Consider the following 25,381-nt stretch of genomic DNA (forward strand, 5'->3'; position numbering starts at 1 on the left):
GACAAAAAGGATACAAGCAACAAAGCTCTTCATAAAATAAAATGAAAGCTGCAGGCATTAAAGAGCTGGCTTGATAATTGATGAGAGTTCAATCAGCACAGAACTGAGCATGTCTGATTGATTTTTATTTATTTTTTAAAAGGCTAGAATCATCCTGGGGAATGTGCTGCAAATCAGGAATTTTGTATAACCACCTGGGGGTACTTTCTAGTCACCCATGGCAACCAGGCAAGATGTTAATGAGAAGTCCAAGCAAAGAGATTATTTGATAAGCAAAGAGATATTATTTGACTCTGTATCTAATTTGAGAGTTTTAAAACCTTGTTTGCTCTCTTACTTAGCAGCACATGCAATAGTTTGAAAGGACAATTCTGAGCACAGTCTTGCATAATTTCAAGAAATAGAATCTGGAGAGATAAGCTACTTCATAACACAGATACAAGCCATCATCTTACTGATTGTTCTTCCTTTTGCAAAAAGAAAGCCTGCAAATGGGGAATAAACTAACAGGGAATGTCAGAAAGACTTAAGAAATGGTGCACTTTTCAAGCCCTCACCTATTTTCAGAAATGGTTCTACAGTATTCCAATTAGCAGTAATTTATTCTATTTTGTTAAAATGGTCATTGTTCACTGAATTTATGTTGGTTTTATATCATATATCCCTTAGTATTTAGATTTTTCTCAATCACATTTAAGATACAGGAAATGTTGGGAGAATGCCATACAAAATTATGTGTTCACTTTTATTTCTGCAGCAGTGTAGAAGAGTGAAGTACATTAACCAGAACATTCTCACAGCAAAACAAAAATGTTCACATTACATAATGTTAGGAAAATTTGAAATTCTTTTAATGCTATCTATAAGAAGGAGACATATATGCCTTCAATTAAAAGCTTTATTGATGGTTCTTGAATTTTCTGTCATTTGTAAGAAAGTGTAGCACTACAGATTTAAGCAAAAAAAAAAAAAAGAATTTTGGAGGAGGCAGAGGCACACATGAAGCAGCAGACTGTAACTCCTTAAACCAGGCCTGTCAAACTGCCGGCCCACGGGCCGGATGTGTCACATCAAAAGTGCGCCCACCCCCATTGCTGGCAGTGGGGAAAAAGTCACGATATTTCACGCGACGTCACATGATGTCGCAAGTTTGACATGCCTGCCTTAAATCAAACCTATCTTTTCCTGGGTTTGCTGTGGAAGCTACACAATCTTAAGACAAGATCCTGCTTCAAAGAATGCAAGTTCCAAACCATCTTTCTGACTTCCAGCATAGCTTTAATTTATAAAGTACTTCTTTCTAACAAGACCAGAGGCATGACTGAAGAACAAGCCTCACGAAAATGTTGATCTTTCCCTTTCTAGCACGGCTGTTCAGCTCAAATTCAGAATTTACAAGTAACTGTAAGTAACTCTGGAATTCTGAGCTATATCTCTAAAACACTGGCAATATGGAAGCATGAAAAAAGTGTAGTGATACTGTTCTGAGGGAAATCTCTGCAAATGTTGAAGATAATTTGCTGACTTAAGGGTCACATGATTGCAACCTTCACCTTTAACAATTTTGTTTTTAAAATATTGATCTACTTTTCAGGTTTAACAAATCTATTAATGTTTCTTAGTTCTTAAAATACTAACCTTATACTAATCAGGCATTTTTAATGAAACTTCCAGAATAGACAGCAGAATATATATCAAGACGCATTCTCATGAAAATGCAGGGCTATCATTAAGTAACTTATTTATTCATTTATTCAATTTCCATAGCTGCCTATCTCAGACTTTGGGCAGCAAACAATAATAAAATGTTAATCTGACTATAATATTTTGCTGTAATCTATTGATTCAGAGGTCATATAGGAATATATTATATTTTAATGCATTCCAATGATCTTGGAAATGGTATATCTATTAAAAAAGAAACTAAGATCTGCATCTGACTACCCTAATTTGATAAGTTAGTAAGATCACAATAAACTTCAGTACTTTTTGGCAGCTGATTCTTTTGGATTCATACTCATTTAAACAGAGCCTAATAGATTCCTGCTTACATTTGGGGTAAGCAATATCATGGAAAGCAGAGACAACAAAGAAATTAAGTGCATAATAAAAGAAATGGAAATATAACTAAATATAATTTGCACTAACACCATTCATTAAACATTCCATAGCTTTTTTTTATTCGTGCAAACCACCCGTTTCTACCACATCCATACAATGAATACACTACTTTTTGTTCTGTAAACTTCTCACCTCTCTCCCTTCCCCCCCCCCGCAAAGGTGCTTTTTTTCTTCAAAATGCAACTAGATTGCATTTTCCCTGAGGAAGAAGAAAACGTTTCGCTTCTCATCCAAGAAGCTTCATCAGTTCTGATAGCAGTGGGGGGGGGGGCACGTCTTCTTTCTCAAGGAGGAGGGTTCTCCTGCCTCCTTTTCTTTGAGCAGGTTTTCTTCTTCCTCAAAGAAAAAACAGTCCCAATGCCTTTTGAAGAAAAAAACACCTTTGAGACAACTATGATTTGGATGACTGAGAATCTCAACAGATACTCTCTCCCTTTTAGGATCTACCGGTAGTTGATTCCATTCAGACTTCTTGGTCTTTCCTATCCTACCAATCCATTCATTCTTCCTTCTTTCAGGCATTTGATTTGACCTTCGTTCATTATTTCTGTATGATCAAACTAGCACAACCTACTTGCATGTCTTGAACTGTTTGTTTTGTTTCCCATCTTCCACTGATATATTTATTTATTTATTTATTTGTTTGTTTGTTTATTTATTACATTTTTATACCGCCCTTCTTCCGAAGGACTCAGGGCGGTGTACAGGGCAATAAATACAAACAGGATATAAAAGTTAAAAACGAATTAAATAAGTGCCCCAGGTTAAAACAATAAAACAGTAATTAAAATATATTAAAACCCCAACCCTAACCCATCAGACCAGGTCAGACTGCTCAAATAGATATGTTTTTAGATCGCGCCGGAAGGAGAGGTCGGGGGCCGTCCGGAGCTCAACCGGCAAGCGGTTCCATAGGTCTGGCGCGCCCACAGAGAACGCTCTCCCCCTGGGGGCCACCAATCGACATTCTTTGATCGGAGGCACCCTGAGGAGGCCCTCTCTGTGGGAGTGCACTGGACGGAGGGAAGATGACGCCGGCCGCAGGTGTTGCCACTTCCTATAGATGTTTTATCACTTTCTATTACATTTGTTCATTCCATTTTCCCAGTCAATCATAACTACTTTTGTTTTCATACATATTACACAGCCACCTTTCTTATTGCAACTTTATACAATATTTTCAACATTTGCTACAATTTGGATTGCTATCCAGTCACATGGCATTATCTCTATACAATGTACACAAATATTCACATCTCCAACCAACACACGTCAAATATAACAAGCATTCATTATGTATCAATAAATACATTGAGTGACAGAAAACGTAATACACCCTTGTACTCATTTCTCATTTCAAACCATATGCTAAATATTTCATTTATTCTCCCGAACATTTTCACTTTGTCATATACCACTCAACGGATTACTGAACATCAAGTCCATCAATTGTCAAGCCTATTAGTTTTATCATGAATCAGCAAAGAAAAAAAAAATCCTTCTACTTTCGTACATTTGTTAATGATCTGCTCAATTACGACATTTGACTCCCCAAATTTTGCCCACTGCCCTTTTTCACTTCCAGACATTTTGAATCAGAATTCTGTCATATGAAAGGCACATAGACTAATCCTACTGTACATTTTCCATTCATTTCTGCTATTTTTTTCCTTATAAAAGGGAACATCAAAACTATATAGAATCCATAGTGAGATGACTACTTTGTATTAATATTTTTAACGGATTCATAATTTTAGACTTTTTTTCAAATCTATTATATTTCAGGGTTTTGATTACAGTAATACATACATTTGAAACTAACATTTCTTTAGTTATACCACCTATACCTGCAAACTTAGCATTTTTCAATTTTCTCACAACTTTCTTTTTCATAACTTTTTCTTGGATGCTGACCTTCAAATAATTTGTTTCAATTCTACTCCTTGATATATCACAATTTATCCCATATGAATCTTTGAAAATATTCCTTCCTGCATTTGTTTACTTTGGTTTCATCTCATCCAAGTAAGAAATCAGTTTTTAAAACATTAAAAGTACATGAGGGGATAGCTAAACACTATCATACAACTAACACTGAATTTGTTGACTGCACTGGAATATGAAGTGGAGTAGTTCAAGTTTGCTAAGGAATAAAATGCATGTTATTATTGTTTGCAAATAATAATTTGCAAGATAAAGTAGGTATAATTTCTTGTTTAGGGAAAATAGAATATTTGAAGGAGACAGATTTTCCTTCTGGTTGGCTGGTTTTTTTAACTAATTCATTAATTTTATTAAAACCTATTATCATACTAGTCAGAAAATAATTCAGTTCATGGATTACTGATAAAGATGAAATGTATTTGTAATACAGAGCATCTTGTGAGTTGCAGTCTTCTTCATAATGCACCATTTGCTGTCAATTACATGCGCTCCCACATGGAGGGCCTTCTCAGGGTGCCGCCGGTAAAAGACTGCCGGCGGATAACACCCAGGGGGAGGACCTTCTCATTGGGTGCGCCTGCCCTTTGGAACCATTTGCCCGTGGAGCTTAGGACTCCCCCTGATCTTCGGTCATTCCGCTGGGACCTGAAGACCTAGCTCTTTGAGCTTTCCAGCCCAGGCTGAGAGTTTTTAAATGGGGTTTTATATTTTTTTCAGGGATCAAATTTACCGTAATTATTTTTAACAGTTTTTAACTTTTGTATTGTATTGACATTTTTAAATACTTTGTAAACCGCCCTGATTCCTACGGGAAAAGGGCGGTATATAAATTCAATAAACTTAACTTAACTTAAAAGAAGATACTTGTTTAACAAAATGTTGACTAGATATTGTTAGTAACTATTGGTTAAGTTGTTTTTAAATTTGCTATGCTACTCAGGAAAAAATAAAGACATGAAGCTGAAAGGTATATTTTTTTGATTGTATGATTATCTTGGCCTCTCTAACATATGTAAGACTATGTTTCAGACTTGCTTCTTCCTTGTATAAAGGCTATATTGATGAATCTAAAAATGAATTATTAACACAGAACTAAGCTTTCACTATTTTTTTTCAAAAATAAAGTACATTAACAGATTTTCTTTCAAGCAGCTAATACTTCATATATAAAATCTATTCCATCTGTTGCCTCTCAAATGTTGTATCTGATAAATTTTTCACAAATGAGAACACTAGCTACAACAGCTAATCCAGTTAAGCCTCACCAAAACTGAATTATTAAATCTGCCTGCCTATATTCTGTTACAGTCTTCTTATGAATACTTGATTTTATTTTGTATAATTGACAAGAGTTGTCAAGAAAGGGTGCTTTTAATGGCAATCAAATTAAGATTAACTAATAGAAGTGTCACAATGAACAGACTGTGTCAAGTGTTGTACTAATTAAAGGAATAATGGAGAAATGTGAAATTGTTATAAAATATTGTATTTTGCAGTTTCAGTAACTTGCTTGTTATGACTCAGAACTCAAGAGTACTCAGTTTTTTGCTATGTAAAGAAATGTAGGTTCTTCAGAAGCAAGACTGTTAAATCATTAACTAATGACAGGCAGGAAAGGGCCAGTACAATGCTCTGGGGTATGTTTCTGTTTATTTTATTCAGAAGAAACTATATGTCAAATATTTATGCTATAATATTGTCACTTGGGAATGTGAAAAAACATATTGGCATTTATAAGAGATAGATGAAAATTACTTCTAAAGCATATTTTCCCTAATACCACTGAAAGAACATCTATACTCAAGAGATATTTGATATGAATTAAGAAACTGATGAAGCAATTGATTAATTGGAATTTAAGCCATCAGTCACTGGATCCATCAACAGATTCATTTACATTCTAAACAATCAGCTTATGGTCCAATAGGATACCATGTATTAATACACAATCAATACAATACCCCTGAACTCATCACAATTCCTTATTGACAAGAACACAGATGCTTTTAATCCAAGCTTGATCACGCTGCATATATTGTAGAGCTCTTATACTGACTCTGTACGTTTTAGGAATTTTTATTTTATTAAATGCTTTAAGGAACTCTTTTGCATTCATTGAAAATAAAGCAGGTCTGGATACTAAAACCACCTGCGCATCTTCTTAAACTCTAACTGCAGAATTTACACTTTCTTTAGAAATACCATTTTTAACTTTTGAAGTATTATTTAATTTAATTTAATTTAATCCCATTTATATCCTGCCCTTCTCCGAAGACTCAGGGCGGCTTACAATCTAAAGCACAAATCAATGTGCTTAGCAATAGCCTTCATTCTATGTATATGCCTGCTTATTAGGGCTTTCGGCTCCCCCCCAAGCGGCATTATTACAAAGTCAGCTTATTGCCCCCAATAATCTGGGTCCTCATTTTACCTACCTCGGAAGGATGGAAGGCTGAGTCAACCTTGAGCCTGGTGGGACTCAAACCTGCACTAATTGCAGGCAGCTGGTATTACTTAAGGAGGCATTAGCCCACTGCTCCACCAGGGCTCTTCTTTATGGTCAAAATGATATTCCATATTTCAATTCACAAAGTCTACTATTCTCCTTGATATTCTTGTCCTCAGTAAAAAGGCCTATCTTGTTTTGGGAAGATCCATGATTCTGTATGGCAAACTTTGGCACATTTATATTTTATCATTCAGTGTAGAATAAACAAATTCATGAGGAACAACACTGCAGATGACCTGTTTGTTTTCTTTCTTTTGTAACTTTTTGCCGCTAATGAAAATGCTGTCATGAAGTGGGGTAGGAGAGAAATAAAAGAATGCCAATGTATTACTGTAGGAACATTGCTGCATAGAAAAGTACTATCCTTGCTCCTATGGGTGTCAAACTCGATCATGTCATGTGACATATCATGACCTTTTTTGCCTTTGCGGAGCCAGGGTGGGTGTAGCCTGCATGTAATGCATCCGGCCCATGGGCCGCCTGTTTGACAATCCCGCTCTATAGGGTTGCACTCCTAAAGGAACAGATCTGTAATTTGGAGTTCCTCTTGGACTTCTTGGTCCTGCAAGAGCAAGTGGAAACCACAGCTCAGTTAGCCTCTGTCCAGTCCCAATGATGTGCCAATGCTAGGACTATCTGGATTGGGAAAACTGACCAATGATGCACAGCCTTCTCATCTCATATTTAGAACAATTAGTTCTCATCAGTTAGAACAATTAATTAGTGGAACAACTTGCCTTCAGAAGTTGTGAATGCACCAACACTGGAAGTTTTTAAGAAGAGATTGGACAATCATTTGTTTGAAATGGTATATGGTTCCCTGCCTGAACAGGGGGTTGGACTAGAAGACCTCCAACATCCTTCTGACTCTATTATTATTATTATTATTATTATTATTATTATTATTATTATTATTATTATTATTATTATTATTATTATTATTATTATTATTATTATTATTATTATTATGCAATGCACTCTATGTAGAGTTGATCCTGAAGACAGTTTGGAAGCTCCATTCGACTCCAAGGTCAGGGGTCCATCTGCTAACCACTGGGAACAAACACAGTCATGTAAAGCTACTGACATGGTCATTATAAAGGTAAAGGTTCCCCTGCACATGCGTGCTAGTCGTTTCCAACTCTAGGGGCCAGTGCTCATCTCTGTTTCAAAGCTGAAGAGCCAGCGCTTGTCCAAGGATGTCTCCGTGGTCATGTGGCCGGCATGACTAGACGCCAAAGGCGCACGGAACACTGTTAACTTCCCACTGTAGTGGTCCCTATTTTTCTACTTGCATTTTTACGTGCTTTCAAACTGCTAGGTTGGCAGAAGCTGTGAGAGTAACAGGCGCTCACTCTGTTATGCGGCACTCGGGATTCGACCCGCCAAACTGCCGACCATCTGATCGACAAGCTCAGCGTCCTAACCCACTGAGCCACCGCGTCCCTATGGTCATTATACTGGTTGTCAATTATGCTTCCAGGCCCAATTTAAAGGGATGGTTAGAAATTTAAAATGTATACATGACTTATTTCCTGGATATTGAAAGACTTGGCCTGTCCCACAAATTGTTGAAGAGTGAGTTTGGGCAGATCACTATTCCCTGTGCATTTTCTCAGCATCTGTCCTCATAACCAGGAACATCTTGCTTCCTGAAGTATGGAACCCCCCAATTGCCCTAGCCTTCAGGTAGCCACTAGGGAGTCAGCAACTCCAACCAATGATATTTGGGCTATCTAACAATTATTTTACTATTAATCAATTTTTAAAAAAAATATATAGTGTTTTATTTTTGGTACTTGTAAAGTACCTTAAGACAATGGTCTCTGTTTAGATTTATTTGCTCTATACAGTGTATATACATAATGGCTATTACACACTGTTTATTTGGGTACCCTTTTCATATTGTCTTTTTCTTCAAAATTATTCCATCAACTCTGGGAAAGAAAAAAAACAGCGTCTCTGGATTCAAAATATAATATTTTAAAATAATCTGGTAAGATTTGTAATGTGAACCTGGTATTACAATGGAACAAGATTCCACTTAAATCTAGTGGAATTATAACAGAGGCATAATCAGAATCAAAACCTCTTTCCTTTTAAATAAGTCCATTAGCCACACAAGTTCTCTGAGCATAAACATGTTAAATACGTTTTTATTAATATATTTACTATCGTATGATTCTTACTCTGTTATGCTTCATGAAGAAAACAATAGGTGTAACACAAAAAAGCAATAGCATTCAGTGGCTCGAGATAGATGTCAAAACATGGTTAGCCTAAGTTAAATCAAATGTTAAAGCCAGAATAGGAACTGAGATATGGGAACAGATTAAAGTAGTTTGGACAGATTGTTGGCAGTCACTCATGCCCTGAAGATAAAAGTTTATTTGGCCGTATGTGCAAAACTTCACTCTAGTCATTTGTCATTCTCTATAGCAATACATTTCTCAACTTTTTTCCCCCTCTCAAGACAGGTAGGTTTTAGAATGTATGGTTTCTAAACATAATAGGAATGTTCAGAACAGGTGCCACAACTATTACAGCCTTATTATTCTGCAGCAGTCTGCTTGGAAAGAGATAGAAAGTGACACTTGAGCTGAATGGCTGAACTACAAAGTGATACCACATTTCTGTGTAATTTCAGAAGTTCAAAGTATCAAATCTTTTCTGCAAAAAGGTGCAAACAACCATTTGCAATTAATTATGAGGTGTAACAGTAAAACAATTAAATAGAATTGTTAATTCAGTAGAATGTGTCTTCATTTTTATAATATTTTGCCTAGTTTATTGTAGAAATAAGATTTTTCCAAACCTAACTAGATTCTGTACTTTCAGAATTGATGCTTAATTTGAGAAACCATAATCTAGGAAGTTGTATTCCTAATGAACTATAATTGTAGCTGGGAAAATTCTACTTTTAATATTTTCCACATTAGACATAAATATAAAACACAAATTTATTTATTTATTTATTTGTTTGTTTTATATACCGCCCTTCTCCCGGAGGACTCAGGGTGGTGTACAGAGCAATAAAGTAAGAATACAATAAAGCAATAAAGTGAGAAAATTTGAAAACCCAAATCCATCAGGCCAGGCCGGCTTGTTGGAATAGATAAGTTTTTAGATCACGCCGGAAGGAGCGAAGGTCGGGGGCCATCCGGATTTCAGCTGGTAAGCGGTTTCAAAGGATTGGCGCACCCATCGAGAATGCTCTCCCCCTGGGGGTCACCAGCCGACATTCTCTGATCGGTGGCACCCTGAGGAGGCCCTCTCTGTGGGAACGCACAGGACGGAGGGATGTTGACGCTGGCAGTAGGTGCTCCCGTAGGTAATCCGGACCCACGCCATGTAGGGCTTTGTATGTCATCACTAGCACCTTGAATTTCACCCGGAAGGCAACTGGAAGCCAGTGCAGCTCACGGAGCAGAGGTGTAATATGGGAGTATCGGGAGACCCCCAAAAGCACTCGTGCAGCTGCACTCTGCACCAGCTGAAGCTTTCGAGTGGTTCTCAAGGGCAGCCCCATGTAAAGAGCGTTGCAGTAGTCAAGACAAGAGGTCACAAGTGCATGGGTGACTGTACGCAAGGTCCCTTCCAACTCTGTTATTCTATTCTATTCTAACTCCTGGCACTGAGCAAGTCATCTGGGCTCTTCAATATGTTCTGTTCCAAATTCTAGATTTCTTCTGCAGTCCAAATGATATTTCAATATAAATATCGGGGGCAAGTTATTACCCCCCGTAGATAAGGCTCGCAATCTGGGTGTCCTCTTAGATTCACAGCTCTCCTTAGAAGATCATATAGGAGCTGTGACTAGAGGGGCCTTCGCCCAGGTTCGTCTGGTGCGCCAGCTACGACCCTATCTGGACCTGGATGCCTTTTAAATAAGTCCATTAGCCACACAAGTTCTCTGAGCATAAACATGTTAAATACGTTTTTATTAATATATTTACTATCGTATGATTCTTACTCTGTTATGCTTCATGAAGAAAACAATAGGTGTAACACAAAAAAGCAATAGCATTCAGTGGCTCGAGATAGATGTCAAAACATGGTTAGCCTAAGTTAAATCAAATGTTAAAGCCAGAATAGGAACTGAGATATGGGAACAGATTAAAGTAGTTTGAACAGATTGTTGGCAGTCACTCATGCCCTGAAGATAAAAGTTTATTTGGCCGTATGTGCAAAACTTCACTCTAGTCATTTGTCATTCTCTATAGCAATTCATTTCTCATCACTGGGGTGGTTTGGGGTCGAAAGAAAAAGCTGGGTATCATCAGCGTACTGATGATACCCAACTCCAAAGCCACGAATGATCTCACCCAGCGGTTTCATGTAGATGTTGAACAGGAGAGGCGAGAGGACCGACCCCTGAGGAACTCCATAAATGAGAGGCCTCGGGGTCGATCTCTGGCCACCCGCCAACACCCACTGTGAACGTTCCAGAAGGTAGGAGGAGAACCACTGAAGAACAATGCCTCCCACTCCCAATCTCCTGAGACGCCGCAGTAAGATACCATGGTCGATGGTATCAAAAGCCGCAGAGAGGTCTAATAGGACCAGGACAGAGGAAATACCCCTGTCCCGAGCCCGCCAGAGATCATTCATCAGAGCGACCAATGCCGTCTCCGTGCTGTGTCCGGGCCTGAAACCTGATTGGTACGGGTCTAAATAATCAGCATCTTCAAGGAACAGAGGAAGCTGATGCGCCACTACGCTCTCAACAACCTTTGCAAGAAAGCGAAGGTTGGAGACCGGGCGAAAGTTGTTTAAAACAACTGGGTCCAGGGAAGGCTTTTTGAGGAGGGGTCTCACCACCGCTTCTTTCAAGGCTGCGGGGAAACTGCCCTCTTTCAATGAAGCAGTTACCACTGCATGGATCCAGCCTCGTGTCCCATCCCGAGCCGCATAAACCAGCCAGGAGGGGCACGGGTCCAATAAGGATGTAGTGGAGCTTAGCTTCCTCATGATCCTTTCTACCTCGTCCAGAGTCACAGGATCGAACTCTTCCCAGATAACATCAACAAGACTGTCCAAGTTCTCATCGTCAGACTCTGCCCAGTTGGAATCCAGACTGGTCCGGATCCGAGCGATTTTGTCCAGCAGATGTTGGCTAAATTCCTTAGCACGACCCTGCAAGGGATCCTCCTTCACCTCTAGATTCAGGAGGGAGCGGGTCACCTTAAACAGGGCGGTCGGGCGATTATCTGCGGACGCGATAAGGGTAGCAAAGTAATTAGACCTTGCCCTCCTTAGCGCCGCGAGATAAGACCTCGTAAAGGACCTAAGTCACGATCGGTCGGATTCGGATCGGCTGGATCTCCAACAGCTCTCTGACGTTTCATCTCCCGGAGCTCCGTAGAAAACCATGGAGCCCACTGGGATCTGCAACGGGTCAGGGGCCGCATGGGTACAACTCGGTCGAGTGCTTCTGTGGCTGCCTTTTCCCAGGCTTCCACCATGGCACTGGCCGAGCTATGAGCAAAGGAGTTTTTATGAAGTTCTTAATGTCAGCAAAACATTATTCATCAGGCACAATTACAACATTCATAAAAATAATTAGAGTTATGATTAATTTTTTAAATACAATTAGCTTTATCATACAAATAGATTTTTAAAAAGTAGCCCCATAAGATTGCCTTATACATGTTACTTAATATAGCAAATCATTCTTTCAAAATTCTTATCAAGAGATATTACCCACCTGTTATTATACAACACTAAATATCTCATTCTAGATTCTATATTTTTATATTGTATATTTCTGCACGTATATTGTACGTATAAAAACATACTTTAATATCAATATACAGGTAGTCCTTAACTTACAGTCACTTAGCAACCATTTAAAGCAATAACAGACACCACAAAAGGTAGTTACGAATTGGTTTCAAAGCTCTGATAAGCAACCTCCTCCCTGTAGCAACGTGACAGCCTTTCATGTCCTTAGCAACCAGTCTGCATTCATAGCCATTTACACCACCCCATAGCCACCTGACTGCAATTTTCTCCGTTTTTGCCAAGTACTGACGTTTACTTATGGTTTTGGGCAAAAATGCCCCACTGCGCTGTTTTTTTAAATCTGTGGATTCACTTAATGACCATGGTGATTCATTTAACAACCACAAAAATGTAAAATTGAATCGGTCAGGTGATGACTTGCTTTTTGACTGTCACAACTAATGACTGTAATAGGCAAGCTCCATTATGTCTGTAAGTCAAAGACTTTCTGTATGTATTCTAATGTCAATATATCAGCAGCTCATTTCTCTGCAACTCTACTTAAAAGTAAATTATGCTAAGTATGATGTGGCTTATTTTATATTGAAATATCATTTGGACTGCAGAAGAAATCTAGAATTTGGAACAGAACATATTGAAGAGCCCAGATGACTTGCTCAGTGCCAGGAGTTAGAATAGAATGGAATAACAGAGTTGGAAGGGACCTTGGAGGTCTTCTAGTCCAACCCCCTGCTCAGGCAGAAAACCCTATACCATTTCAGACAAATGGCTGCCCTGTCTCTTCTTAAAAATTTCCAGTTTTGGAGCATTCACCACTTCTGGAGGCAGGTTGTTCCACTGGTTAATTGTTCTGTCAGGAAGTTTCTCCTTAGTTCTAGATTGCTTCTCTCCTTGACTAGTTACCATCCATTGCTTCTTGTCCTGCCTTCGGGTGTTTTGGAGAATAGCTTGGCTCCCTCTTCTTTGTGGCAACCCCTGAGATATAGGAACATTGCTATCATGTCACCCCTAGTCCTTCTTTTCATTAAACTAGACCAGGGGTCGGCAACCGGAAAAAGGAAAAGAGCCACTCAGAACCGGTTCCATCACACAAACAAAAAAGTGGGAGCCACAAAAAGTGCGCGCACGTGCGTCCACTCACGGGCATGCGCAAAAAACATTTTTCGCATGCGCAAAATGGGAGGCACCTGCGTGGCGACGGGTCTCCCCTTTGGAGAGGTGCGCGCCATTCCGTCCGGAGACCTGCCGCGTTCGTCAAACATTGACGAACGCGGCAGCTGTGCAAACGGGATGGCGGTGGCTTGGGAGAGGTGCATGCGCACTCTCCAAACCGCTGCCATCCCATCCGGAGACCTGCCGCTTTCGTCAAACATTGACAAACACGGCAGCTGTGCAAACGGGATGGCGGCGGTTTGGAGAGTGCGCACGCACCTCTCCCAAGCCGCCGCCGTCCGGAGACCTGCCGACGGACGGCGGCGGCTTGGGAGAGGTACGCGCGCACTCTCCAAACCACCGCCATCCCGTCCGGAGACCTGCCGCGTTCGTCAAACATTGACGAACACGGCAGCTGTGCAAACGGGATGGCGGTGGTTTGGAGAGTGCGCGCGCACCTCTCCCAAGCTGCCGCCGTCCGGAGACCTTCCCAACAAGCGGCGCTACTGCCCGTTCGCACAGAGGTGCACGCGCACCACTTCAAAGGTTTGGGGAGGTGCGCGTGCACCTCTCGGAATGGGCAGCGGCGCCGCTTGTTGGGAAAGCTGCCACGGCCCGTTTGCAGAGCTGCCACTTTCGGTAGCCTGCAAACGTGCTGCGGCAGCTTTCCCAACAAGCGGCGTCGCTGCCCATTCACGCGGAGGTGCGCGCGCACGTCTCCAAAGGTTTGGGGAGCTGCGCGCGCACCTTCGCCCATTCGGCGAGGTGCGCACGCACCTCTCCGAAATGGCGGTGCCACTCTCCAATTGGAGAGGTGCGCGCGCACCACTGCCCGTTCAAAGAGGTGCGCCCGCACCCGGCGGCTGGGAGCCGCAGGAGACAGCTCAGAGCCGCATGCGGCTCCGGAGCCGCGGGTTGCCGACCCGTGAACTAGACATATCCAATTCCAGCAAACGTTCTTTATGTTTCAGCCTCCAGTCCCCGGATCATCTTTGTTGCTCCTCTGCACTCTTTCTAGAATCTCTTTATATCGTTGTGACCAAAACTGCAGTATTCCAAGTGTGGCCTTCCTAAGGCATTATAACTTGGTATTAACACTTGACCTGATCTTGATTCTATCCCTTGGTTAATGCAGCCTAGATTTGTGCTGGCTTTTTTGGCAGCTGCAGCACACTGCTGGCTCATATTTAAGTGACTGTCCACTAGGCCTCCCAAGATCCCTCTCACAATTACTATTATTGAGCGAAGTGCCACCTATAATGTACCTGTGCATTTGCTTTTTCTTGCCTAAATGTAGACCCGTACTTTTTTCACCACTGAATTTCATTTTATTAAATAGTGCCCAATGTTCAAGTCTGTCAAGATCTTTCTGTATCTTAAGCCTATCTTCTGGAGTGTTGACTATTCCTGCCAGCTTGGTGTCATCTGCAAATTTGATGAATTCCCCATCTATCCCCTCATCCAAATCATTGATGAAGATGTTGAAAGAGTACTAGGCCTAAAACAGAGCCTTGGGGTTCCCGACTGCATACTTCCCTCCATGTATATGTAGTTAACGATCAAGGCTTTGAAAAATCTGGAATTTCCCCATAACCTGCAGAAACATTCATCTACATCAGTGGCCCCCAACCTTTTGGGCACTAGGGATTAGTTCCGTGGAGAGAGGTTTTCCACAGACCGGAGGGGGCATGCTTTCACGTGTTGCCTGCATCCCAGAGACTGGGCTTCACTTGTTTGCATGGACTGGTTTCTGGCATGTTGCGGACCAGTGCCGGTCCACAGACCGGGAATTGAGGACACCTGATCTACATAGTCGATACCGAGGCTTCTTGGAATCCACATACACTTGGGGGACATAGAGGTAGAAAAAGCTGTTCTATTTATACAAGTATTTTGAGGTCTTACAATCAAGTTGTGATCAAAAAAATTTTTTTTTAACAAGTCCATGCTTCCAGCCCACCAAAGCAAAGGGTGGAACATCTTTTAATTTCACACAATTGACAGAATGAAGTGATTTTGTTATGATGGCAAGGGAGATACTTCTGCTGCCAAAAAAATGGGACAAGGTATGATCTTTGTCTATATTGCAGCTAGTTGTTTATAAGACAGCCAACATCAACAAGGATCAGCTAAAGAAATCATAATATAGAAAGCTGAGGCCAGAGCACCCTCAAGCAGATTAGAAAATAACATACCTGTTTTTTCTGAAGTTCTTAGAAATACCATATCTGATGGAATTCGTTGATTCTGTTGGCAAAAAAAATCCAAGTGTTTCAATGTATAATTCCAATCAAATATCTCTCAGAAGCATGAAAGCAATTAAGATTTTATTTAGATTAATGCTTAATTAAAATTTAACTAGCTGAGATATATTTACCACTCAAAAATCATATTTTTAAAAATAAACAACTAATCATTTATTTTTATATTTATTTATATTTCATATACATTTCATTTTATATTTATTTATATTTCATTCTTTTCTTCTGAAGCTATTATGGTGACTAAAAAGCAAATAATGGAAGTTCTTTTATCTTCTGTCATGTCAGAGAGAGACAGACAGACAGACAGAGAGAGGAAGGGAGGAGTCAAGTGGGGAATTAGCCTGGAATTTTTACGTAGGCATAAGAGAGCAAGGTCATACACCCTTCCCCACAAATGCCATTGAACCTTATCTAGGTACAAGCTGCCTGTTTGGGAATATTCCTGTGAAATAGGCACGAGCCCTAAAATAGCTAATTGAACTCGTGTATGGACCTGGTTGTTTGCACCTGACAGACATAAACTCTGTTAGCCTTAATAGATAAGAGACAATACTTATATAGTGATTTTTGCTGCCAAGGATGTTCTACAGAACCGTATGTATGCTCAACAATCCATGCACATGCAAGTGTTAGGGTGAAAGTAGGATAAGTATACACCAAGGTAAATAAACACTATCAGCAGAATCTCTTGTTCATTTAATTAGTGATTTAAGTATTAGTTAAAATATATTTAAGCATTTCATATACTCACTGTATAGGAAAGTGTACAATATATAGTACCTCATTTACATAAAAATGTTTCTATTTTACAGAAATAGAGTACAATATGATCATAAACAGAATACAAATACATAATAAAAATTTCACATAATCCTAATGAAACAAAGGAGAAACTAACAAATGCAAGAGGAAAATCCTTGGGGAAAAAGAAAAGTTTGATACTAATATAAAAAAAAAATCTAGAATGCTAATCTAAAATCCTAAAAGGGGATTTTATAATCAAAAGAGTTTGGAGAAAGCTCTCTGCCTTGTCAATACATATGTTTATTGCAAACAACAGTGTAGATAGAGATTAGAAATAATGGAGTAGTGATCTTGTATCAAAATGAGAAGTAATTCCCCCAAGAGGCATTCTAGTGACTTGAGGGTAATGGTAGATACTAATACATTTTTTTAGAACAGTTTGGGTTTAGGTCAGGGGTCGGCAACCTCGGCTCTTTTATGACTCGTGGACTTCAACTCCCAGAATTCCTGAGCCAGCATAGCTGGCTCAGGAATTCTGGGAGTTGAAGTCCACGAGTCATAAAAGAGCCGAGGTTGCCGACCCCTGGTTTAGGTGATAAAACTGAAGCAGTTCAGGTAACTATTTACATTTTGTTTAGCTAAATTTTATTTTATTCCTTTATAGTGGTGAGTACCCAGGCAGCAGGATAATGTGAAGAGGAACTTCATAATGATTTTGGATTCTCTATTTCAGTTCTGTGAGGTTGCCAGACTACTTTCAATCCTGCATTGAATTGTCTAAAGAATTATTAAAACATCACAAAAGTAAACGTCTTCAGAATCTTGTTATTTTTTTCTGCTAAAAAAAAATAAAAGATAAAATTTTATTACAAGAAGCCTTTAACAAGAAGCCTTTGATCTATCAAGGTGGAAGAAAAGGACAGCAAAAATATAAATCTTAATGAAGAATAGAAGCTATGTTGTATATTCAATACTTGGGAACCCACTATCTGCAAAAACTGAGAGGAAAGGCAAAAGGCAACTTCAGAAGTCAATAAATCATTCCTTAAATGACAAACATAAAATCAGATGCTCTGTCTTTATATAGATTAACTATACATCTTTACCACTTCTCTTTTAATGTTGACATAAACCTTTTAGTCACAACTCAAGTTACTACCTTCATCCTTTAAAACTGTTGCCTGTTAACAAGCTGAAGCTTTGACAAAAATGCACTTCCCAAACATCAAACATGATTAATGTTACAATCCTCATTAAAGTGGCCAGATAGCAATCAAAACAAATGCTCATGTCTGTTACATATTTCAAATATTTGTCTTTCTACCAAAATAAATAGTTTTAGTCTCCTTCATGCTTAAATCGGTTAAAGTAAAAAATAATCCCTAGCATGGAGTCCTGGAAGCATATGAATTGACAGCATTTCTGAAACTAAGCAAGCATGAACCAGGTTATCCCTTTGGATGGGACATCACACCGAGCAGGGAGTTCTTGCTTATTAATCACTCATCAGTGACTATTCCAGTCAGAAAGCACAGTTATGATCGTATGTTTTCCCACTTAATGATCGCTTTGCTTAGTGGTGGAGTTGCCAGTACCAATTAAGTTTATTAAGCGAGAGCGATCTGTACAGTATACAAATTTAGAAATTTTACAGGTGGGAATGAAAGGAACACAGACAAAAAGAAAATCCTTCACATTTTTAGGAACAAACTTTTGGACAAAACTGCTTGCACTTTAAGTACAACTGACTATAAAATCAATACTGACATACTGAAAGGTCATTCGGATTGAAACATATACCCTGTGTTTCCCCGAAAACAAGACTGGGTCTTAATTTTTGCTCCAAAAGACAAATTAGGGCTTATTTTCTGTTTAGGTCTTATTTTCGGAGAAATACGGTACTAAATGTGTCCATCTGTCTGACAATCTTAACTGGAGCTTATTTTTTGGGATAGGGCTTACATTACGAGCATCCTGAAGAATCATGCTAGGGCTTATTTTCCAGTTGGGTCTTATTTTCGGGAAAACATGGTATGTATTTTCTTTAACAGTTGCTTCATTTTTTTGCTGACATGCTGTTGTTAAGAACAGTTATTCGAGAATCAGAAACTCTTTAAGTGCACTCCCTACTTTATGTGGAAAGCCAGCATCATTTAGGTCTTGTACTGGGAGGAAATGACAAAGCAGCACTGAGTTAATGTGACACAAACTATATCCCTTCTGTATGTGCATGGACATACAGACCTATGAAAGGGTCAAAGTTTGCTTTGTGGTGATTATTTTGCAGAAATCAGTAGGTCCTGTTCTGCCACCCAAAAGGTAATTTTACTTACCCAGGCAAGCTGAGATCATTCCTTGCCAATTGCTAAAAACAACTCTGCCTTTGTGCAAGATAGGCTTAGAAATCAAATGATAAGGGCGAAATACTACTATTGACTGGAGGCTTATTTGATTTTTAAGATTACTAAACATTTCACTTCAGAGTCATTAGCTAATTAAATATATTAGATACATGCAGTTAAAATTAACATACAATAAAACTAAATGGGTAAAATTAAAACTTGTGTGTGTGTGTGTGTGTGTGTGTGTGTGTGTGTGTGTAAAAAGCTCTTCTTTTTTGTAGTCTTTACTTTCAATTCTCTACATTGGAATTTCCCAACCTGTGAGGGGTTGAGCTGCTGCAGACAAAATCCAGGGAAGGTGTGAAGAAGTTTCTAGTTGTACACTGTGACAATAAATCCACTTTCCAAAAGTTTCAATGCAATGTTTTCATTGTTAATTTGTGTTCTTATTGGTCTTTGGATTTTTAAGGGAGGTGTGCACATTAGGATTACCCTAAAGACAGATGGAAAAGGTTTAGGAATGGTGGCTTTAAATTAACGTTATTTTCCATGCAAATATTGTATTACTCAGAGCATTACTTTACATGTTTTTCTACCCCTCCAACATACCAAAATTCCTGACGGTAGAAAGAAATAAAAAGTATTTTAAAATCTGGATTAGCATTCTATGATAGTATACCTCATAATTCCAGTTCTAACAAAGTGTGTATAACATTCAAAAATATCTCAAGTAAATAACAGAAAAATAATCTTCAACTTAAAATGCAAGATTCATTCAAGGGTTTTCTGGTAATTGTGCTTACATTACTATGTAAATTCTTTTGTTTTAAGTACTTCAGTAGTTAGTATGTGCTATATTAAAATCAATATATTGATTTTAGGTAGTCCTTGACTTACGACCACAATTGAACCCAAAATTTCTGTTGTTAAGTGAAACATTTTTGAAGTGAATTCTGCCTCATTTAATGACCTTTCTTGCAACAGTGGTTAAGTCAATCAATGTAGTTGTTAAGTTAGTAACATGGCTGTTAAGTGAATCTGGCTTCTCCATTGATCTTGCTTGTCAGAAAGTTGCAAAAGGTGATCACATGGCCCTGGGACACTGCAACTGTCATAAATTTGAAAAATGGTCATAAGTCACTTTTTTCAGTGAAGTTGTAACTTTAAATGGACCCTAAATGAACTGCTGTAAGTTGAGGGTTACCTCTATATGAAATCAAATAAACTAAGTATTTTATTGATTAATATGAGTATCTAAAATAATATTAGAAATTTTTATATTAAAAAATACTTTATTAAATTTGTGTCCCATCTGTATGTATAATTTATAAAATTTATATATATATATATATATATATATATATATATATATATATATATATATATATATATATATATATATATATATATATATATATATATATATATATATATATATGTTTTCGTAGATTCTCGCGGGTGTCTGTATGTGTAGATCTAGAGTCTCGGGTTTCTTCCCGCGTTCCTTTCATCTTCAGAAAGTTGTGGCGACGTTTCGACGAAATCCCATCCGTCATCATCAGGCCGGAGTGTTTCTCCTGCTGCTACCAGGAGCAATGCGTGGTCTGGCTGTTCCTTTCTTTCCAACTGCCGGTGGGGCTGTGTTCTGACTGGGAGGAGGCGTGGCTGCTTTCTGATTGGGTGGGGGTGTCCTCCAGCTGGGTGGAGGCGTGGTTGTCTTCTGATTGAGTGGAGGCGTGGCTGTCTTCTGATTGGGTGGATGCGTGGCTGTCCCCTGATTGGTTGGAGGCGTGGCCGTCCTCCGACTGGGTGGGGTGTGTTCCGAATGGGTGGGGTTCTTTGTTGTGTTATAATATCCTGAGTGTTGTGATTTGGTGTCCTATAACTATCGCCAAAATAGAACATCTCAATAGGAGAATAATCAGAGAAGCCATTGAAATAGAAAAACACCCAGACAGTATGAACAAGCGAGACGACACCTCCCGCCTACATGCCATTTGGAAACCAGCATTGATAGAGAAACGAATTTCAGCAAATAAGGATTTAAAAAACCAACAAACAACCCCAAATGCCACCAGCCCCAGCAAGACTCATCCACACCCAGAACAAAAACTCTCCCACACAGAAGACAGAACAAGTCAAGCAAAAGGGCCATCACCCTTGCAGAAGAACGCACACACGAACCTGACTGACCCATACCAGAGATACATAGCAGGTCCTCGAACTCGGAGCCAAACCAAAACTCTAGAGGCCGCTACACAGCCCACTCCTCAGGACACCAAATCACAACACTCAGGATATTACAACACAACAAAGAACCCCACCCATTCGGAACACACCCCACCCAGTCGGAGGACGGCCACGCCTCCAACCAATCAGGGGACAGCCACGCATCCACCCAATCAGAAGACAGCCACGCCTCCACTCAATCAGAAGACAACCACGCCTCCACCCAGCCGGAGGACACCCCCACCCAATCAGAAAGCAGCCACGCCTCCTCCCAGTCAGAACACAGCCCCACCGGCAGTTGAAAAGAAAGGAACAGCCAGACCACGCATTGCTCCTGGTAGCAGCAGGAGAAACACTCCGGCCTGATGATGACGGATGGGATTTCGTCGAAACGTCGCCACAACTTTCTGAAGATGAAAGGAACGCGGGAAGAAACCCGAGACTCTAGATCTACATACATTATATATATATATATATATATATATATATATATATATATATATATATATATATATATATATATATATATAAAACATAAAAGAAAGCTTTAGATATAATTGTATAAAACTAAAATAAACATTTTCAATTGTTCAAGTTCTACAATTTGCTGCATTTGAAGCTGTCATTCTGCTGATCAGGATTGATCTGTTTGATGGTATGAATTCCTGAATTCATGTTCAAATCTGATCCCCTGAAGCAGAAGTGAGAAATGAACAGGAATATTTATTTTAATGAAAACTGACTTGACAGTATAGATGGGGCTATTTGCATAGTTTTCTTGGTTATGCAGCTTTATTGTCTTCTATTCTTACTGTCACACTGAAGGTGTAATTGACTAGTTAGTTATACTAGTGGTCTTAGTTTTGAGAGGTCTCATTTACAGACAGTTAAAGAGAACTATAGATAGATAACATATGCATTCCAGGAAACATTTTCAATTCAATAGTTCTCTTTAGTTTGACCTAGCCCTCTATTCCCATGAATGAATTAAGCTCTCCATTTCTTTGAATTCTGTTTTAAAATCTATTTTTATGGACACATGCAGCTATTCTATTTGCTATCATTTGCCATATATTGAGGAGAAAAGAGAGAACTGTACCCCAATGTCATGCAGGGCAAATCCAAAGTAAGTCTGCAAAATACATGACTGCCAGCAAAATACTGTCAATTTTGCATTTTAATCTTGATTACAGGGCAGTTTGAAGTAACAATGGATAGGTAATGTCCAGGACAAAAGAACAGAAAAATACATTTAAAATGTTGATTAACCAAAAAAAGTTAACCTTTTCCACTATGATGAGGTCTCCAACTTGAATGTCTGAGCTTTTAACTTGCACTTTACCTTTAAAAAAAGAAGAAATTAATCAATATAAGCAATGATCTCAAAATCAGAGAACTTCTCCCATTACATTATTTCTATCTTTCACTCTATCCTTCACAATTCAATTTGAATTATTGAGCTAACATAGAAAAAAGAGCTTAACATTTGAATGACTCATTTTAAAAATTAAATTTCAGCACTACAACCTAATGAAGAAACAAGAAAAAAGAATGGGATTTTCAAAAATATCCAATAAGCTGCCACTATTCTAAATGCATTTTAGATGTTATCGATATCCAGCATCAAAGACACTGATATGTCTAAGACATATCCAAAGGCTATATTGTCGTGCTGTTGGAATAAATTACATGCTAATTTTATCCGTGCAGGAAAAAAATTGTCTAGCAAGTTAAAAAAAAAGAAGTACAGGAAGTCCACAACTTACACCACAATTGGTAGTAAGGAACATCTGTAGCTAAGAGGTCATTAAGTGAGTCGTTTGAGGTGATTTTATGACCTCATTTGCTGTGGTCATTAAGTAAAGCACTGCAGTCATTTAATGAACCACAATAGGCAATAGGCAAATCATGAATCCAGCAGCGAGAGGAACGGTCGTGAGTCACTTTTTTCAGCCATTCACAATTCTGAACAATGGTTAAACAAATGGCTATAAGTTGAAGACTTCCTATATTTGCGTCTCACGCAGCTCAGTGCACTACATGTCTTCTCAGGTGACAGAATGTTTGACTGTAAAGAGATTTATTAGAAAATATTGTGAATATGAATATAGTCTGAAAAAGGATATTTCAATTACCAAATAAGGTAATCCTATAAAATAAACCTAACTACAAGATATAGGAGACTGGTTATTTTATGGACCGTAAAATTGTTGTTAAGTCACAAACCATTTTTAAAACAGGTTTTATTTTATGAAAAGTTACATGTAGATACATAAAAAAAATCAGGTAACTCTATTTCAAATGTCCTGAGAATGTGAGTTGGATATTTAAAAAATAAATATAAATAATATTTCAAGTTATCCGAGAATTATAAATTGTAACTAGAATAAATGCACTTCAACATTCCAATATTTTTCAGAAAGTAATATTAGAACTGCTGTATTATATTTCCTATATAAGCGCCACAAGAATTTATTCTGTTTAATCTTGCCAGAATTTAACAGCTGCAATGTATTTCCTTCCTACTTCTCTTTCATACACTGAAATCTGAAGCTACCCTTTATATCATATTTCTAGCAAATGCTGTTTTGAAGTCCCTAAAATTTAGTTTAACTTGATAGTCTAAATTTAATATTAAAGAATAATTCCTACCTAAGCATACCACTGCTGCTATCCAACCTCTAGCATCCTCTTGTTCATCTTAAACATTGCTCCAAGAAGACAAATGAATTTAATGTTGACGATCTACCTATATTTCTACATCCAAAATAAATATTGGGATGATGTCACATCCATTTTTGGAAAGTTAATTAAAAATAGGATAGCTTTTTATTCTTTTGCTATATTCTTTCTCAGAAAGCACTTGCATTCTGCAAGACCACAAAAACAAGCATTTGCAATGTGAAATACTATTTACAAAAAATCTGTATATCAAGATATCATTCTAAAGCACACAATGTATACATTTGGCAGGAACATACAATTTTAGATTACTGTTATTCATGTTCCTTGTCTGAAGTGAGGTTGGTAGAATGTGCCTTAGCAATTAGCAATTATATGTATGAAAACCTTAAGGTATCAACAAGCTTTTTATCTATCAGAGAAAGTAATCACTGTATACCATTTTAGAAAACAAAATATACATTAGAACTTTGAAAGGATAATTTGGAAAACTATCAAATGCTATTCACTGCATAAATTATTTTTGTATACAATTTTTCCTTCGAAACACATCTCACAAACGAAAAACACTCTTCACCATCTGTGTAATTGCCAATAAAAAAAATCCAAAGCTGTCAGAAGTGGCTGCATATTCAAGCTTTATGGTCCACCAAGGCACAAGCCTTTGCCTAAAGCCTTATGTGCAACTAGAACACAATTAAGTGCTTATCATAATTCATTGCACATGAACAGCTCAAGAAGGATTGTAAAATAAATAAAATCAACATATATGAATACAGCAGAATATTTCTACAATGAAAATAATCAACATCATACACACACTACAAAGAATCATTATAACTTGGCCTTGTTAATTACCTTTAGGTCTCTGTAGCTATTAAATTTAATGTAGCATACATACTTCAAATAAATTAATCAAAACAAAGACATAATCCGTAAAATTCTCATTGTTAAATTTTTGGGATTTGCAACCTGCCTTTCCACCTCACAATCAAATGCAAAAAGTAAATAATATAAAACACTAATGCAAACATATAACAAAAGTATGTCACAACTTCTATCTTAATAAACTTCTGAAATCTGGATCAAGTAAATGAAGCAATAAGACATGCGTGTGATACAAATATAAGACAGAACCCAAGATACATTAGGAATTCATAACTATTGATGAGCTGATCAAGGAGAAATAGTTACTTACTCTGAAATCAAGAAATTTCAAGAATTACATTAATAACTTTTGTAGTGACTTGTTAATAAAACTATGAAGTTGGAAACGGGTATATCACAAGTTAAAAGTTGCCCAAAGCTTCCAAGCTAATCCAAAATTGTTGCCATAGCTATTCAATATTAGATAAGTAGGAACAATGACAAGTCTATTTGTGAAAGGATCTCTGTACATAATCCCACAAAGCTGATGTTTCTTCATACAAATCAAAATATTTTGCAAAAATGACAGGAATTCTGAAGAAGTAACCTAATTTTTTTAGTCCAGCTTGATTGTTTTTCAGGAGGAAGAAACTTTTTAAAACCACTGTTTTAATGAGTAATGTATTTTTATTAAGCAATGAAAAGATAATTTTCCATCCTCACCAACATTTTTTTCACAAAAGCCTCAGCGAGACAATACAAATAAGAGCTAAAGCTCTTGT

At 38.2% G+C, this 25,381-nt stretch overlaps 1 protein-coding gene across 2 annotated transcripts in view; it reads right to left on the reverse strand.

Annotated features, from left to right (window-relative positions):
* Positions 1 to 25,381, reverse strand: part of ATP9B (ATPase phospholipid transporting 9B (putative)) — a 162,260-nt gene that overhangs the window by 99,146 nt on the left and 37,733 nt on the right. For both annotated transcript variants that reach the window (XM_081324421.1, XM_081324422.1), the window contains exons 6-7: positions 22,334 to 22,392; positions 15,667 to 15,718 (exon numbers count right to left, since the gene is read on the reverse strand). In XM_081324421.1, coding sequence (XP_081180547.1) covers positions 15,667 to 15,718; positions 22,334 to 22,392 — 111 coding nt within the window. The remainder of the gene's footprint in view (positions 1 to 15,666; positions 15,719 to 22,333; positions 22,393 to 25,381) is intronic.

This window comes from Vipera berus (assembly GCF_964194415.1).
Source record: "Vipera berus genome assembly, chromosome: 3".
In the NCBI taxonomy this organism is placed as follows: Eukaryota; Metazoa; Chordata; class Lepidosauria; order Squamata; family Viperidae; genus Vipera; species Vipera berus.